At 33.6% G+C, this 14,071-nt stretch overlaps 1 protein-coding gene across 5 annotated transcripts; it reads right to left on the bottom strand.

Moving 5' to 3' along the window:
• Positions 1–2,232: 2,232 nt before the first annotated feature.
• Positions 2,233–10,182, bottom strand: LOC122276475. Of its 5 annotated transcripts, none has more exons than XM_043086228.1 (9): positions 10,013–10,181; positions 9,302–9,444; positions 8,483–9,211; positions 6,565–6,753; positions 6,176–6,267; positions 4,226–4,285; positions 4,070–4,139; positions 3,045–3,248; positions 2,233–2,913 (listed from the first exon to the last, which is right to left on the bottom strand). In XM_043086228.1, exons 3-9 carry the CDS (start codon positions 9,209–9,211, stop codon positions 2,530–2,532), a joined length of 1,728 nt encoding a protein of 575 aa, XP_042942162.1. In that variant the 5' UTR covers positions 9,302–9,444; positions 10,013–10,181; the 3' UTR covers positions 2,233–2,529. The 5 variants fall into 5 exon arrangements, with proteins under 5 accessions (XP_042942162.1, XP_042942165.1, XP_042942167.1 ...); XM_043086231.1 differs by lacking the exon at positions 10,013–10,181 and adding an exon at positions 9,639–9,996; XM_043086233.1 differs by lacking the exon at positions 6,565–6,753 and having other exon boundaries at positions 10,013–10,182.
• Between the last annotated feature and the right edge of the window lie 3,889 nt (positions 10,183–14,071).

Here is a 14,071-nt window from a genome sequence, read left to right as displayed (position 1 = left end):
ATGGCATCAAGAATGCCTAATACATTAAAGTCATTTAAAAAATTACATAATTAAACTATTAATTTAATATTAAATATTCGATTATCATTGATATAATATTAATATACATAACATATAAAATATGGCCAAATAATCAAAATATGATTAGCTAAGAAAGTGTCGCAATCAATTAGAGTTGTTTATTTTTATAAAATTTTTATATTTGACTCAATAATTCTTTTATGAACTAGATAAATTATTATTGTAAAATAATAAAACATGTTACTTATACACGAACTTAAAATAACAACATATATTATTTTTTATATATATTATTTATATAAAGTATAAAAAATAATATACATAGCATATAAAATATATATAATAAAAGAATACATATAAGTATATACGTAAATATATATATATATATATATAAATATTACGAGTATTATGACGAGTTCAAAATAAGTCGAATCGAGTTTATACGAATATTGTTCACGAACTTAAATCGAATCGAATCGAGATTATACGAGTTTTGCTCGTTTAATATTTAAAAATCAATATTAATGTTTACGAATAACTTATTTATTAAATAAATTGAGTTCGAATCAAGTTTATACAAATCGATATCAAATTATTCACGAGCGATTCTGTTTATTTGCAGGCCTAATTTTCCATCTTGAAAGACATGCATATTGGCCCACTGGGTTTTTCTTCCATACTTTACTCCACCTCATTTTCTTTCTTTCCTGACAGACAAGACGTACAGATCAAAGATGTGCGGCCAGATTCGCAGAATATATACGTATAAAAAAACGTGGGAAAATATTTTTCATTTTCCCAAGTAATTGTTAGTATTTTTAATTTTTTTATTTAATAATTAAGTAAATATTTTTTAATTATATTATAATTTTTTAAAAAAATATCTAAAAATATGAAAAAAGTAAATGTAAAAATAATGCAAAATTAACTGGCAGGTGCCTCCAACGAGAGCTCCGAGCGGTGGTGGTGATAGGTCTGTCCAAAAACACTATTTTTATAGAAAAAGTGTCTCGAATTTTTTTTTTTTGTATTTTTTACTTAATGAAAAAAAATTTTTTTTAATAAAGTTGTGATTTTTTTTTAAATGTTTATGATGATTAAAAATATATATAAAAAAATTAAAAAAAATGCAATGTTCGTGATCTTTTTTCGGGATATTCTTCGGTGCCTGTAGAAGGGATCTATAATTATTGGAAAAATATAGTTGCAAGCACAATTGTACACTAATCTGTGCACCAATGCGATGTGATTGGTTAAAAAGTAGATTTTATTGAAAATGATGTTAATTTAAATTTTAAGTATGAATAAATTAGTATTGATACACAGATTAGTGCGCGACTGTACTTGTATGTAATAAAACTCATAATTATTAGCGGACCGGCCAACACTTTGGAGTACCTCTTGAAAGGGGTCCCAACTGTCTCGCTACTTGGTACAAATTAAATGTATTTTCTATTTGAAGACTTTTTCAGTCAGGCAGATTAATTTAGAACCTTTTAACCAAAAAAATAAAATATTGTTTGGTTTTAAGGGTATGTTGGTCTCGTTTGGTTATACAGTTTAAATGAGATGAAATATTTTTGTTGAAATTTAAATAAAATATTATTATAATTTTTTAATATTAATTTTGTTATAGAATTTAAAAAGATTGAATTATTTATTATATTTTGTACGAAAATTTGAAAAAATTGTAATGATTAGATAAAATGAGATTAAATAATTTAATATTTGATAACGAAACCAATTAACGCTTTCCATTAACCCCAAAATGGACTATATGATTACCCAAAAGATGCATATCGGGATATATGTATATATATATAATATCTATACACATTCGGAAGAATATAACGTATAATATAAATTATAATGATAAAATAAGATAGAAAAAAATATTTTTCAAATCAGGCCTGACTGATTCTGACCCAATTCTCAAGCCCATTTATTAGGTCCAGCCGACCAGATTAGTGGGTGTATATTTGTTTGAAAAAGCTATATTTGCAGTTTTTTAAATTGTGTAAGTTCAGCTTTTCTTTTTGGAAAAAAAAATGAAAGAAAATGTTAGTTTCTCCCATGCTTTTGCCTCTGGATTTGACAGCTCATGCATTTTATTTTTTTATTCTTTTTTATTTTTGTGTATTTTCTTTAAAAGTTTGTCTAAACCCTTAATCACAATTTTTATGTACAGCTATGCATGTCTTTATCGGCCGATGAGAGCTTTGAAACATATCAAAATTTGAATAATAGTTCCAAGTATTAAATACAAATTACAAATTCTCTTAGTCGTCGTTAAAGATTACATTCTAAGATTAGTGTATCACATCCATCGTCTTCTCCATGATCCTTCACTCTCTTTTCTAAACCAGTCTAACTTGCAAAAATAAGTAGTGTAGCAATCAGCAAGATTAATCACTGCTCTTTTTTTCTTTTCTTTTTTCTTTTTTTCTTTTTCGGGTCAGGAGTCTGGTCATTGCCCAGTGGTGCAGAATGTATAGAACAAGCATATAGTCATTGTATGAGAAGATAATCCACATCATCTAATGTGTCACCAGCAGTTGGGGGCAAGTTATTACGAGAAAATCTCGTACGAACTTGGGCATGAGTCTCTGCCTCATGCTGGAACATCTTAACCAACTCTTCAAGCTCCAACATCCTGACTTCAACCTGCTCCTCCGTAACAGGCCTCTTCAACCCAAGATAAACCAGTCCAACTACAATTAGTAGAATTCCCAAGAAGAAGAGGATCGCTGCAAATAAACCAAATGCATATGGCGTACTCTCTGATCCCGGGATTCCATCAACATTGATCCCGAATAACCCAGTTATGATAGAAAGAACAAGGCCACATCCCCCAAAAACAGCAAGATTATGGGTTACTCGAAGGCTTTTATCCTGAATTGATATTTCTCAAAGATGAAAACTTATGTTAATATAGGAAGATAGATGAAATGAGTGGCCACATTAACTATTACCCAGCTTTAAAAAATTCAGTGTAGATTTTGGTTTTGTTCAAATACACAAACCTGTAGCCATGCACGAACAGTACTTTGCATCACATCTTGAATGGTAAACAGGCGGCCACGAACAGCTTCTTGTTCCTCAATCATTTCTCTTGTACTTTTTCTTATTCCCTCTAACAAGCTTCTTGCCATATTTCCTCTCAATTGTTGGAGAAGTTCAAACACAATCTCTTCTCTTGCATGAAGTGACCACTTCACTCTGATCACCTGTCATCGGAATTGCAAAATTATATGCGGCCACAACACTTTGGTTTCTTGGATAGACGATCCGTGTGTAAACTCTTGGAAATGTGAAATTTTTTTCTGTAGCTTCAGTCACAGGTTACAGGATGGGATTTTGAATATTCAACATAAACTCCAGCACTCAGCCAAATTCTACCATTTGAAAAGAGAGAAAAATTAAAGCGGTTCTACTTAAAAGTTGCTTGGACTGCCTGTCTGTACTGCATAGGCTGGATAGTATTCAAGGGTACATGATAGGAATCCAAAAGGTGAAAAAATTTAATCCATAGTTGGCTACGCAGATGTTTGATTCCAATTATCTTATAGAAAAAAGGTACAAAATGCAAGGAAAAACAGAGATTTCTCTTAAGCTTGGCTGGGCATATCCCTCTAAATTCTGGTCCAGTGATTTTTCAAATCTCACCTAACTCTTCTTCTAATTTGCTAGGACTACAGAATTTTTATTTGCGGTTCATTAGAAAGATTGTTTCTGTACCCCTTTTTTTTACTATATTTTAATGCCCTGTTTTAACTTTTGTTTATTTCTGTTTTATGGCGTTATGGGGCATACATTGGTACTCATTGTAATGTATCTCTTATTTATTTGAAAAAAGTGATAATATATTAACTGCCATCACAAAGAAAGAAGTAGGAAAATAAGTGAAAGGGTCACTTCATAGAATTCATCTAACGTTATTACTCACTTAACAGTTAGGACATATAGAATTCTATAAATATCATATACCAGCTGGCATACTCATGGATAATTCTCAGCGTCTCTATTCTAGCAAGGGGAAGTAACATACCTGTCTCGATAACTTTCTGATTTCATGGTTGAGAATTACACTAAAGAGTTGCATATCTTCATGGTTTCTCCTATTCATAGTGTAAATTGTAGGTCAACATTGTAATACATCAACGTCGGCCAAAGAATATTTTGAAAAATAATGAGGTAACAAAACCTGTTCATGAACTTCAATTCAATCTCGTCTGCTGCCCCAAATATGTCTTTACGAAATAGCCTATAAAACGAAACAAAAACCATTAACCAAAGCCACACAATTCCACAAATTATTATGACATTATGCATGATGTAACAGAAATTTCACTAAACTATTATATAGGAAAACTGACAGATTTAACATCTACCATATAGTGATAGAGGAGCAATTCGAATGGCAATAACTAATTTTACATGTGTCTGCCTCATCGCATTTCAATAATACTGGGTACGTGTGTGAATCTGAACAAGTACTTGTGTGTGTAGTGAGAGAAGGAGCAAAATTCTCTTGATTCTTTTTATTTTTTATGATGAGGAACTCTGGAGACCATGCAAACACAACAATTCCTTTACCCAGGCAAACCCCATACCCATGTAACTCGCCCACATGATATGGATCAGGTAAATCAGCAGCTTTTTCACTGAGGGTCAGTGGCCCCTAAAAATTGTTTGCATCCCAAGGTTTAAACCATAGACATGAGGGGAGCATACCCCCAAGACCAAGGCTTAACACTTGGCTCAAGCATCATTGCATAAATTTTACTTCTACTATTAGATTTTATTTCATACTCTTGGAATTCATATGTTAACTACTAGTTCTTCATCCTTAAAGACACAACATCAGATGTACATCAATGCATTAATCAAGTTTTTGAGAGATAACTGGACAAACGGAGAAGACACAGATTTTTTTTTCAGGTAATCAAGAAGTTTTATTCATGGAATAGGTTACGCGATAAAGTCCTGAATTTGTTTTTCATTTGTAAACTAAGGTAGGTTCCCTTCCACATTTAATAGGACAAGAACTAAATGGAATACAAACAAGCCCCCATTGAGATGTATTGCTTACAGATCTACAAAAACATTATACCAATTAATGCCAATAAATTGTATTTTGAGTTGTATATTTGCATTAGCAGTCCCAAGCCAAAGAAAAAACAAAAGTTTAGTAAATTAGAAGATCATAAAAACCAGTAGAAAACTGCAAAACCTCTGCCAAGATCATAACAAAGAGTTTAGCTTCATGTCAAGGAGCATTGAAGTACTTCTTTGCATGGCAATTGATAAAAAGATTAAATAGATTTTTTTCATAAGATTAAATAGATTATATCAACAGACAGTTATCAAAGGAAAACTAGGGTTTTCTTTACTAAGTTGCAGCTAGGGTTACATGGCAGCTAATCTCCTACTTTATTGGGATGCAGCAGAACTGAAATTCAAATAGATTAGGATTTATCTTCTAATCTTATCTTGTATTTAAATTAAACTTGTACATATTTAGATAGGATAAAATCAGGTTAGTTTAGATAGAGATAAAGATGTAGTTTGTTGAGATTCAAATTTGAATTCTCAATCTTATCTTTTTAATTATTTCTATATCATGAGAAGGAAGCACCTCAAAGGGGTCATTCAGCCAAATCTGACAATGGTAACCTTAGAAGAGTATTTCAAAAACCAGAATACATATCAATTACTTTTGTACATATCATGCCACTAATGTCAATTACCAATATGTGACAATATAGCTAGAAAGAAAAGGGTGGAAATGGAGATAATTTTTCTGATAAGTGGGGGAAATGGAGACATTTCACACAACTCACGAGATATCGTTGACAATGAGGAATCCCAGACACCGTGCAAATGCAAGATATATTTAACCTGGTTAAATCCTGGACCCGTGTAATGCGTCCCCATCACATGGATCAAGTAAATGGCTTTTCACAAATGGGACGTGGCCCCTAGAAATTATTTGCACCTAAGGGCTCGAACCTTAGACCTGGAGGGAACATACCACCAAAACCAAAACCCTTACCACTTGAGCCAACCCCTAGAAGCAGTAAAAATTAAATACATGAATCTACATCAATGTCCAGGCATTATTAAAGTAGTAATCTAGCAATATTATTATTACCTATCATCCCATCGAGTAAGGCGGCAAGCCAAATGTGCAATGACTTCATGCACTGTTCTTGGTGCATTATAACCTCCAGAAGAAAGCAGCTCCTACAAAAAAGCAACACACCAAATCAATGATGCAAAAATGGAGTAAAAAGTAAAGTTCTGCACGTTTGCAATGAGGGAAAGCTTATGATATTTTAATGGGAAGGGCCAAATGGAACAAATATGTTTGGATTGATATGTAGAATTTGTCAAAAGCTTGGAAATCTTTCTGCAAAGAATTAGAAAAGTTGGTGACAATTTATTAACTTTGTTCCCCCTCTCCTGGGTGTAAATCAATCCCCGTTTCAAACCATAAACCTTGAGCCAGTTAAACATATCTTTATTTCAAGAATGAACAACCTGAACTTCTGTGATACCCAACACATTTGTTTTGGAAACATTTCCCTTTAAGTGCAATGCTGTTATTAGGAAGTTTTGTGCTTGCCAAGACCGAAGAACAATGGGGATGTCATCCTCATCAACAAAAGGAACACCAACTGATTGTCCCAAGAGCTCGAATAACAGCCCCCCAGCAACTCTAACTGGGACCTGAATAACAGTACAAAGCACAATAAAGAATCTAACACGATCAGAGTTTCGGAAAAGTTTGAAGGCCACAACTCATGAACTTTTGAACATTGAAGAAATTACAATTATTTATTTCACTGATAAAAGAAAATTACAAATATTTATTTCATTCAACTTATGAAGTACTATAAGCAAGTAATAACTGCCTCAATGTGCAGATATTGATCTGATAGATATATTTATAACCCTTAGATAAAGACTGACTGTAAAACTCAAAAGCCATCCAAATTGGCCGTTAATGAAAACTGGCACAAAATACCCCCCCCCCCCCCCCCCCCCCCCCCCCCCAAAAAAAAAAAAAAAAAAACTACAAAAAAATGTTAGGTTTGCATCCTTCGAAATTAAACATGTGCAATCCCTATAAGCCATTTCAATTTCCTTGTATGTGATCTAGTGCAAGGGTGGGAGGGACTGTCAACAAAGAATGAAGCAATTATTGATGGTCAGTTCCGCAACTGCACATGTCAACAAGACCTGACTTCCTGAGTTCAGCAACACAATCAGTTATTCAATTTAGCTATGACATTCTTCTGATTATTAATAGCTCATCAATGTCATCATGTCGTCATAAGAGCAATCACACATTTGAGTATTCAAAGTTTAGACCCAGATGGCTTGGGCATATGGCTAGAAGTGTCATCATTGGAGCATTAGCTTTTTGGCTATAAGAGGTTTCTGTCAAAAAGATCATTTGAATTATCAATATTACTTTTTTCTTGTTTGTGCTGTTACTATATAGAATAACTCCATGTAAATATGGATATAAAGCTTATGGAAGCATTACTTGAGTGTAAAATTTTTAAGGTGGTGTTAACTTCTACATCTTTTTCCTTGCTCAATTTTATTTCCAATTTTAGCACTACTTTATAGATATCAAGTTAGGTTGCTATCATTTGTTTTGGGAAATACATGATGGAAAAGTAAAAAAGAGAAGAGAATAAAACAAATTTATCTACTAAGCGGCAGGAGAGGATGTGAAAGTAACGTAACAAGTTCATACTTATAAAAACCAATGAGATCTAGTTCAAGAGAGATTTCCTCCCCCATAGAATTGGGTGGAGTGTGAAGTATCAAGACCCAAGGGTTGTGTGTCTACTTACCAATGAAAAGGGAAAAAGAGCAAATTTATCAGAGTTGGTAGGGCAAGATAACAACAGAGAAATCTGCAGTCGACTACTGGTATTGTGCTTTGCATAGGACTTTGTGCAACTGATTGACAATATATATTCTAATTATTTAATATACACTTTTATCCACACACTCACATATCTAGAAATTTAACTGCAACATAAAAAACTTATAGAATGAATCGTACAACTAGAAATTATTCAAACCCCATGTTCAGCCCAAGATACAACATTCATATTTAGCTTCCCCTTGCATGGAAGTATAAATTTTTTTTTTAAGTAAACTCATTTCACTAAAACTGCAGAGGCAGCCATAGTACACAGGTTGTATACAAGAGATAACACCCTTGATTATTAAAAGAAAAACAAAAAACCAGCAGACCAGAAATATAAGTGGTTATTAATAGTTCAGCACTCTTTATCTGCATCAGACTCTCGATACCTATCATAGCTTCAGGTCAATGATGACATGCTACATGCTACTCGAAATATATGTTGTGTAATTCATGAAACTAGTCATACCAACAAAATTTGAAATTTCATATACTTGAAAAGAAATCTACCTCATACAAAAGGTGTTTCATCCTGTCGCTGATTAGGAGACTTTCATCTCTTAGAGCTAAACTTACAGCCGGATGTAACAGCTGAGAATTGCTGAGCCATGCCTGAACCGAGGTGTGACCTGCAGACACATGGCACCACCATGTGGGCCCTACTGGACGTTCCCAATAGGGAGCTGCTAGATCTGCAACAGTTAGGTCATCATCTATGGACTCAAACTCCGGCAAGGACAGTTCAGCATCCACTTGGACAGTTTTAACAAGTTCTGAAATTCTAGCCCAGCCAATTGGTACCCAATGACTACCTTCAAGTCTTTCTATACCCTGGCATTGGCTTGATTGATGGGTCTGAACATATTTGTAGTCATCAAAAGAAGAAGTCTCATTGCTTCTGAGTTCTTTTAAGGAATTCAACTCTAATAGTTTGTTCCCATCTATTGGCGGGGAAGAAGACTCAGCTTTTCCATTTGCAGGCACTTGCATCTCTAAATCTTCACCATCCACTTCACCATCCACTTGCCATCGTGATGGGATTTTCGAACGAGATCTTGAATGAATTGATTTTTTTGGGCCCCGGACGAATTCAAAAGCACAAATGAGCCCATCTGTCCAAAGATCATTTTGCGCATTATCATCTTTATTAGAATAATTTTTATGGCCTCCTGGTTTCTTCATTTTATTGCCAGGGGAGGTAGAAGGGTTGTCACTCGTGACACTCTTCGTGTGTTCCATCTATGCAAATAGAGAAAATGAAACCATCAGATAACATCTATTTTCTCTTGACGTTCGGTGGACAGGAAACAAGGAAAAAAAAATATCAACCAGCCCCTTATCTGCCCTTCACACAAGCCAGCGAGCATCTATTTTCTGGAACAGCTTTATTGAGGCTAACATCTATAGAAGCTCGTGCTTACATCTTGAGAAGTCAAATACGGTAGCTTAACTTGGGAGACAATCAAGGTTAGCTGCACGAGGGCCATCCCAAGTTAATGGCTTGAAAGCTTGTGTGGGAAACAAAACTCAAAAACTTTTAAAACAGATTTCACCATTTCAACAGAAGTCAAAAACTCAATGGCTCTTCAAGAATTGTTTATTTTCCTACACCATCATTTAATTCACATTTAACGACTTAAAAGGAAAAAACATATTTCTTTCTCACCGCCGGAAATTGTCCAGGGACACGAAAAATGGAAACAAGGGTCCTCAACTACACAACCTTTTGTACATACTTTTTTCAAACATTCTCGTAATTCTATCCGCTCTTGTTTTCGATCATCAAATTTCCCAAATTCTCTTCATCTCGGTTGATAGAATTGTCCTTATGAAAAATGTATCCGCCCAACATCACAAGAAAACTATCTAATAGGTAAAGTTGAACAAGATAAGCAAGCATGCAAATGAATAAAGCCAGCACAAATCAAGTGAATTATTAAAAAGCTCTAAATAAATAAATAAAAGCAGCTAGCCAATAATTATAAATAAATAAATGACTACGAAAGATTAAAATAGGAAGGAATTAGGAAACGAGATTACCAGAGAATGAAGGTTCTGGGGAAAGCGAACTAATTTCCGGAGAGAGTAGGTGTTAAGCGAACATGCACCGTGGCAGGCAAAGAAGGATCAGTGGAATCGGTAAAGCTACTCTCTATTAAATGTTGCCACGGACAGCCGTTCTGCTCTGGTTGACAAATGCTTGTGCAGAGCTTATCAAATTAAAAATCGTACAAATTATTCTTATATTTACAATTTATTTTATACAAAAAAAAAAAAAAATCTCATTATAATATCAGATGATTAGAAATTATTTTTATAATAAATTTATCTAAGATTGTAGAAATCATTTCTCTACTTATAATTTATTTTACAATCAACTAATATCATCATATCTCTTGTTAAAAAATATTCTTAATTTTACATAACTACCCTCAAATTCACATAGTTGTAAGCGAATTTCTTTTTCCCATGTTGTAATGATGATATAATTTCTAGAAAAAATTATATTATCATATTTCTGTGTAGAGCACATATACTAAAACGTTTATTTGACATAATTTAATTTAAAAAATAAATTTTAAAATTTAAATCTTACAAATCAAATATTATAATTTAAGTAATGTGAATTGTGTATTTTACATATGGACTTGAGGGTAAAATAACTCAATTTCTAGTCTTACTCAAGAGTTATTATAATATAAACAAATTGTTGAGAACTTGATAATCAGATAATGAAAATTGGAATCTTGGAAAGAAAACGAAAGAACTCGAGAGCTTGTGCAATCTGAATTGATTAAAATGAATTGCTTGATGTGAAATAATATTTATACTACACAAAAGTAATATTTATTATAACAAAAATAACTGCATTATCTTATGTCTACTCTGGCCTCTTCTCTGCTTTTAACTTCTCTGCCTTAGACTTCAATTCCAAGCTGTCGATATGAGAGGCTATACTCCAAGACCCCCCCCCCCCTCCCTCTCTCTCTCAAAAGGAGCATGTATATTTATAATGCTCATCTTGCGCAAATTATGATGTAAAGGCATTGATCCGAGAGGTTTTGTAAATATATCTGCTAGTTGTAATCTTGAGGGAATGTGAAAAAGCTTAATAACATTTTGCTGCAGTTTTTCCCTAACAATGTGACAATCTATTTAAATATGTTTAGTCCTCTCATGCTGTACTGGGTTGGTTGCAATGGACAGAGCTAATTTAATATCAGTGTAAATAATGGTTGGCTGAAAATGATCAATACTGAGATCTTGAAGAGCATAGGGTAACCACTGGATCTCACATGTGGTGGCTGCAAGAGCCCTATATTCTGCTTCTGCAGACGATCGGCTAATTGTGGCTTGCTTTTTGGATTTCCATGAGATCAATGAGTCTAATAGAAAAATTGCATAACCTGTCAAACTTCTCCTGGTGTCTAAGCAGCCTGCTCAATCACTATCAGAAAAAGCTTTCAAGTTCAAGTCTGAGGATGAAGAGAAAAATAACCCCTGACCTGGTGTTGCTTTTAAGTATCTAAGCACAAAGATTGTAGCTTGATGATGGGTCATTGTAGTTTAGCAAGGAACTGGCTAAGAACCTAAACAAAATAAGCCAAGTCAGGCCTTGTAATTGTCAAATATAGTAAACTGCCAATTAATTTTTTGTAACCTGAGGCATCCTCATAAAGATTGGAATCATATGCAATAAGTTTAAGATTAGATTCCATTGGAAATGCAGTTGTTTTGGAACCTATAAGACTTGTATCCTCAAGTATGTCTAAAGCATACTTTCTTTGGCAAGTAGAAATTCCAGACTTTGATCTGGCTACCTCCAATCCTAGGAAGTACTTCAGTTGTCCCAAGTCCTTGATTGTGAATTTATCATGTAGAAAAGTCTTGAGTTGCTAAATCTCAATTAGACTATCACTAGCTAGTAAAACATCATCTACATATACTAGTAGTGCTATAAAAGAAGTGGCAGTTTTCTTAATAAAAAGGGAACAATCAGAATTGCCTTGAGTGAAGCCATAATCAAGAAGAGCTTGAGAAAGTTTTGCAAACCATTGCCGAGAGGCCTGCTTTAGGCCATAGAGACTCTTTAACAGTTTACAAACCATGTTAGGCTGTTTAACATCCAAACGAAGGGGCACTTCCATATAAACTTCTTCATACAATTCACCATGTAAAAAAGTATTATTTACATCTAATTGGTGAATATGCCAACCCCTAATGGCAGCAACAGCTAACAACAACCGAATTGATGTAATTTTTGCCACTGGAGAAAAGGTATCAAAGAAGTCTAATCCTTCTTGTTGGGTGTAACCTTTGGCCACTAGCCTTGCTTTATGTCTTTCTATAGTTCCATCAACCTTGTATTTCACTTGAAAAACCTATTTACAACCTATGGTCTGTTTATTTTTAGGAAGAGTAACAAGTTCCCAGGTTTTGTTTAACTCTAAAGCATTGAGTTGGAGCTTGTTTATATGTTTTGGGTTCTTTGGTAACAGAAATGGAAGCTAGAAACGATTTGTGTGGTGCTGAAAGTCTATTGACATAAATAAAAGATGATATAGGATAGAGATTACCTGTGTTAGAGGAACAACCAATGGAAGCAGATGAGTTGTTTGCATAAGGAATCAATGAGACTTTACCACAATAATAGTCCTGCAAAAATTTTGGTGGTTGTTTAATTCTAGTTGATTTTCTGATATGTGAATCAGTAGGGATGGGATTTGCTAAGTCAGTTGGATGATCACTGTCGATATGAGAGGAATCTGATTCACTAGGATTATGTGAGGAAGTGTTTTGATTAGAAAAGATAGGATTATTTATATGAGAGGCTTCATGTTGAAATTTTGCAGGAGGAAACAGGAAATTGGGTATTTCAGAATTAATAGGAAGGATTTTGAATGGAAAATTGGTTTCATGGAAGACAACATTTCTAGAAGTAATGATTCTGTTTGTGTTTAGGTTCATGAGTTTATAACCTTTGACATCAGCTGGACATCTTAAAAATATACATTTAGTTGCTCTTGGATCGAACTTTTGTCTGTGACTAGTAAGTGTAGATGCAAAGCATAAACATCCAAAAACCTTTAAATGAGAAAGATTTGGTGGTTTATGAAATAACATTTCAAAATGTGTTTTGTTTTGAAGAAGAGGAGTTGGAATTCGGTTTATAATATGGGCTGCAGTCAACACACAATCACTCCAAAAAATTAAAGGTAAGTTTGCTTGAAATATCAAAGATCTAGCTGTGTTTAATAGGTGTTGATGTTTCCTTTCAACAACCTCATTTTGTTGTGGGGTTTCTACACAACTTTTTTGGTGTAAAATTCCATTTTCTGTGTAAAATTTTGCAAGAATAAATTCGGAACCATTATTAGTTTTTATGGTTTTGACAGAAGTGTTGAACTGAGTTGTCACCATTTTACAAAAATTTGGCAACAAAAAAGAGACTTCAGATTTATTTTTAAGTATATACACCCAAGTGCATCTTGTGAAATCATCTACTATAGTTAGGAAGAATTTAAAACCAGAATATGAGATAGTTGAAGAAGGACCCCATATGTCACAATGAATCAAATCAAATTATTTATTAGAAATGCTCTGTGATATAGGGAAAGAAAGCTTTTTCTGCTTTTCCAGTGGACAGATTTCACAGACATTGGTATAATCAAGTGTTATTGAATTGTCTATCTAAGAAAATGTATTCTAGAATTCGAGACATGACCTAATTTGTAGAGCCAAAGGTTTGACTGGTTTTGAGTTGTAGTTGATGCAGTGACTGGTGTAGAATTAAACTGATATTGCTGACAGGAATTAGCATTCGAGGAAGCTTGAGATATGTGATAAAGTCCTTGTTTCTCAAAGGCAATTACAATCATCTTCTTCATTGATTGGTGCTATAAAAGGCAATAAGAACCAAAGAAGGATAGAGACAAATTATATTCTTTGGTTAGTTTAGAAACAAATAATAGATTGAATGAAAAATTAGGAACACACAAGACATTCTTTAAATGTAATGTGCTGGAGAAACTTACAATTCCAGTATATAATGCTGGAACATTTTGTCCAATGGGAAGATTAATGAAATTTGTAATTGGT

Source organism: Carya illinoinensis, chromosome 9 (assembly GCF_018687715.1).
Source record: "Carya illinoinensis cultivar Pawnee chromosome 9, C.illinoinensisPawnee_v1, whole genome shotgun sequence".
Taxonomy (NCBI): Eukaryota; Viridiplantae; Streptophyta; class Magnoliopsida; order Fagales; family Juglandaceae; genus Carya; species Carya illinoinensis.
This window is presented reverse-complemented; position numbering and strand designations above follow the sequence as displayed.

Coding starts and splice junctions, on each gene's coding strand:
- LOC122276475 (XM_043086229.1), bottom strand. CDS start 9,211: ATGGAACACACGAAGAGTGTCACGAGTGACAACCCTTCTACCTCCCCT. Junction 6,268..6,564: donor TGGGTATCACAGAAGTTCAG/GTTGTTCATTCT, acceptor GCTTTTTTGTAG/GAGCTGCTTTCTTCTGGAGG. Junction 3,249..4,069: donor TCAGAAAGTTATCGAGACAG/GTATGTTACTTC, acceptor TTCCGATGACAG/GTGATCAGAGTGAAGTGGTC.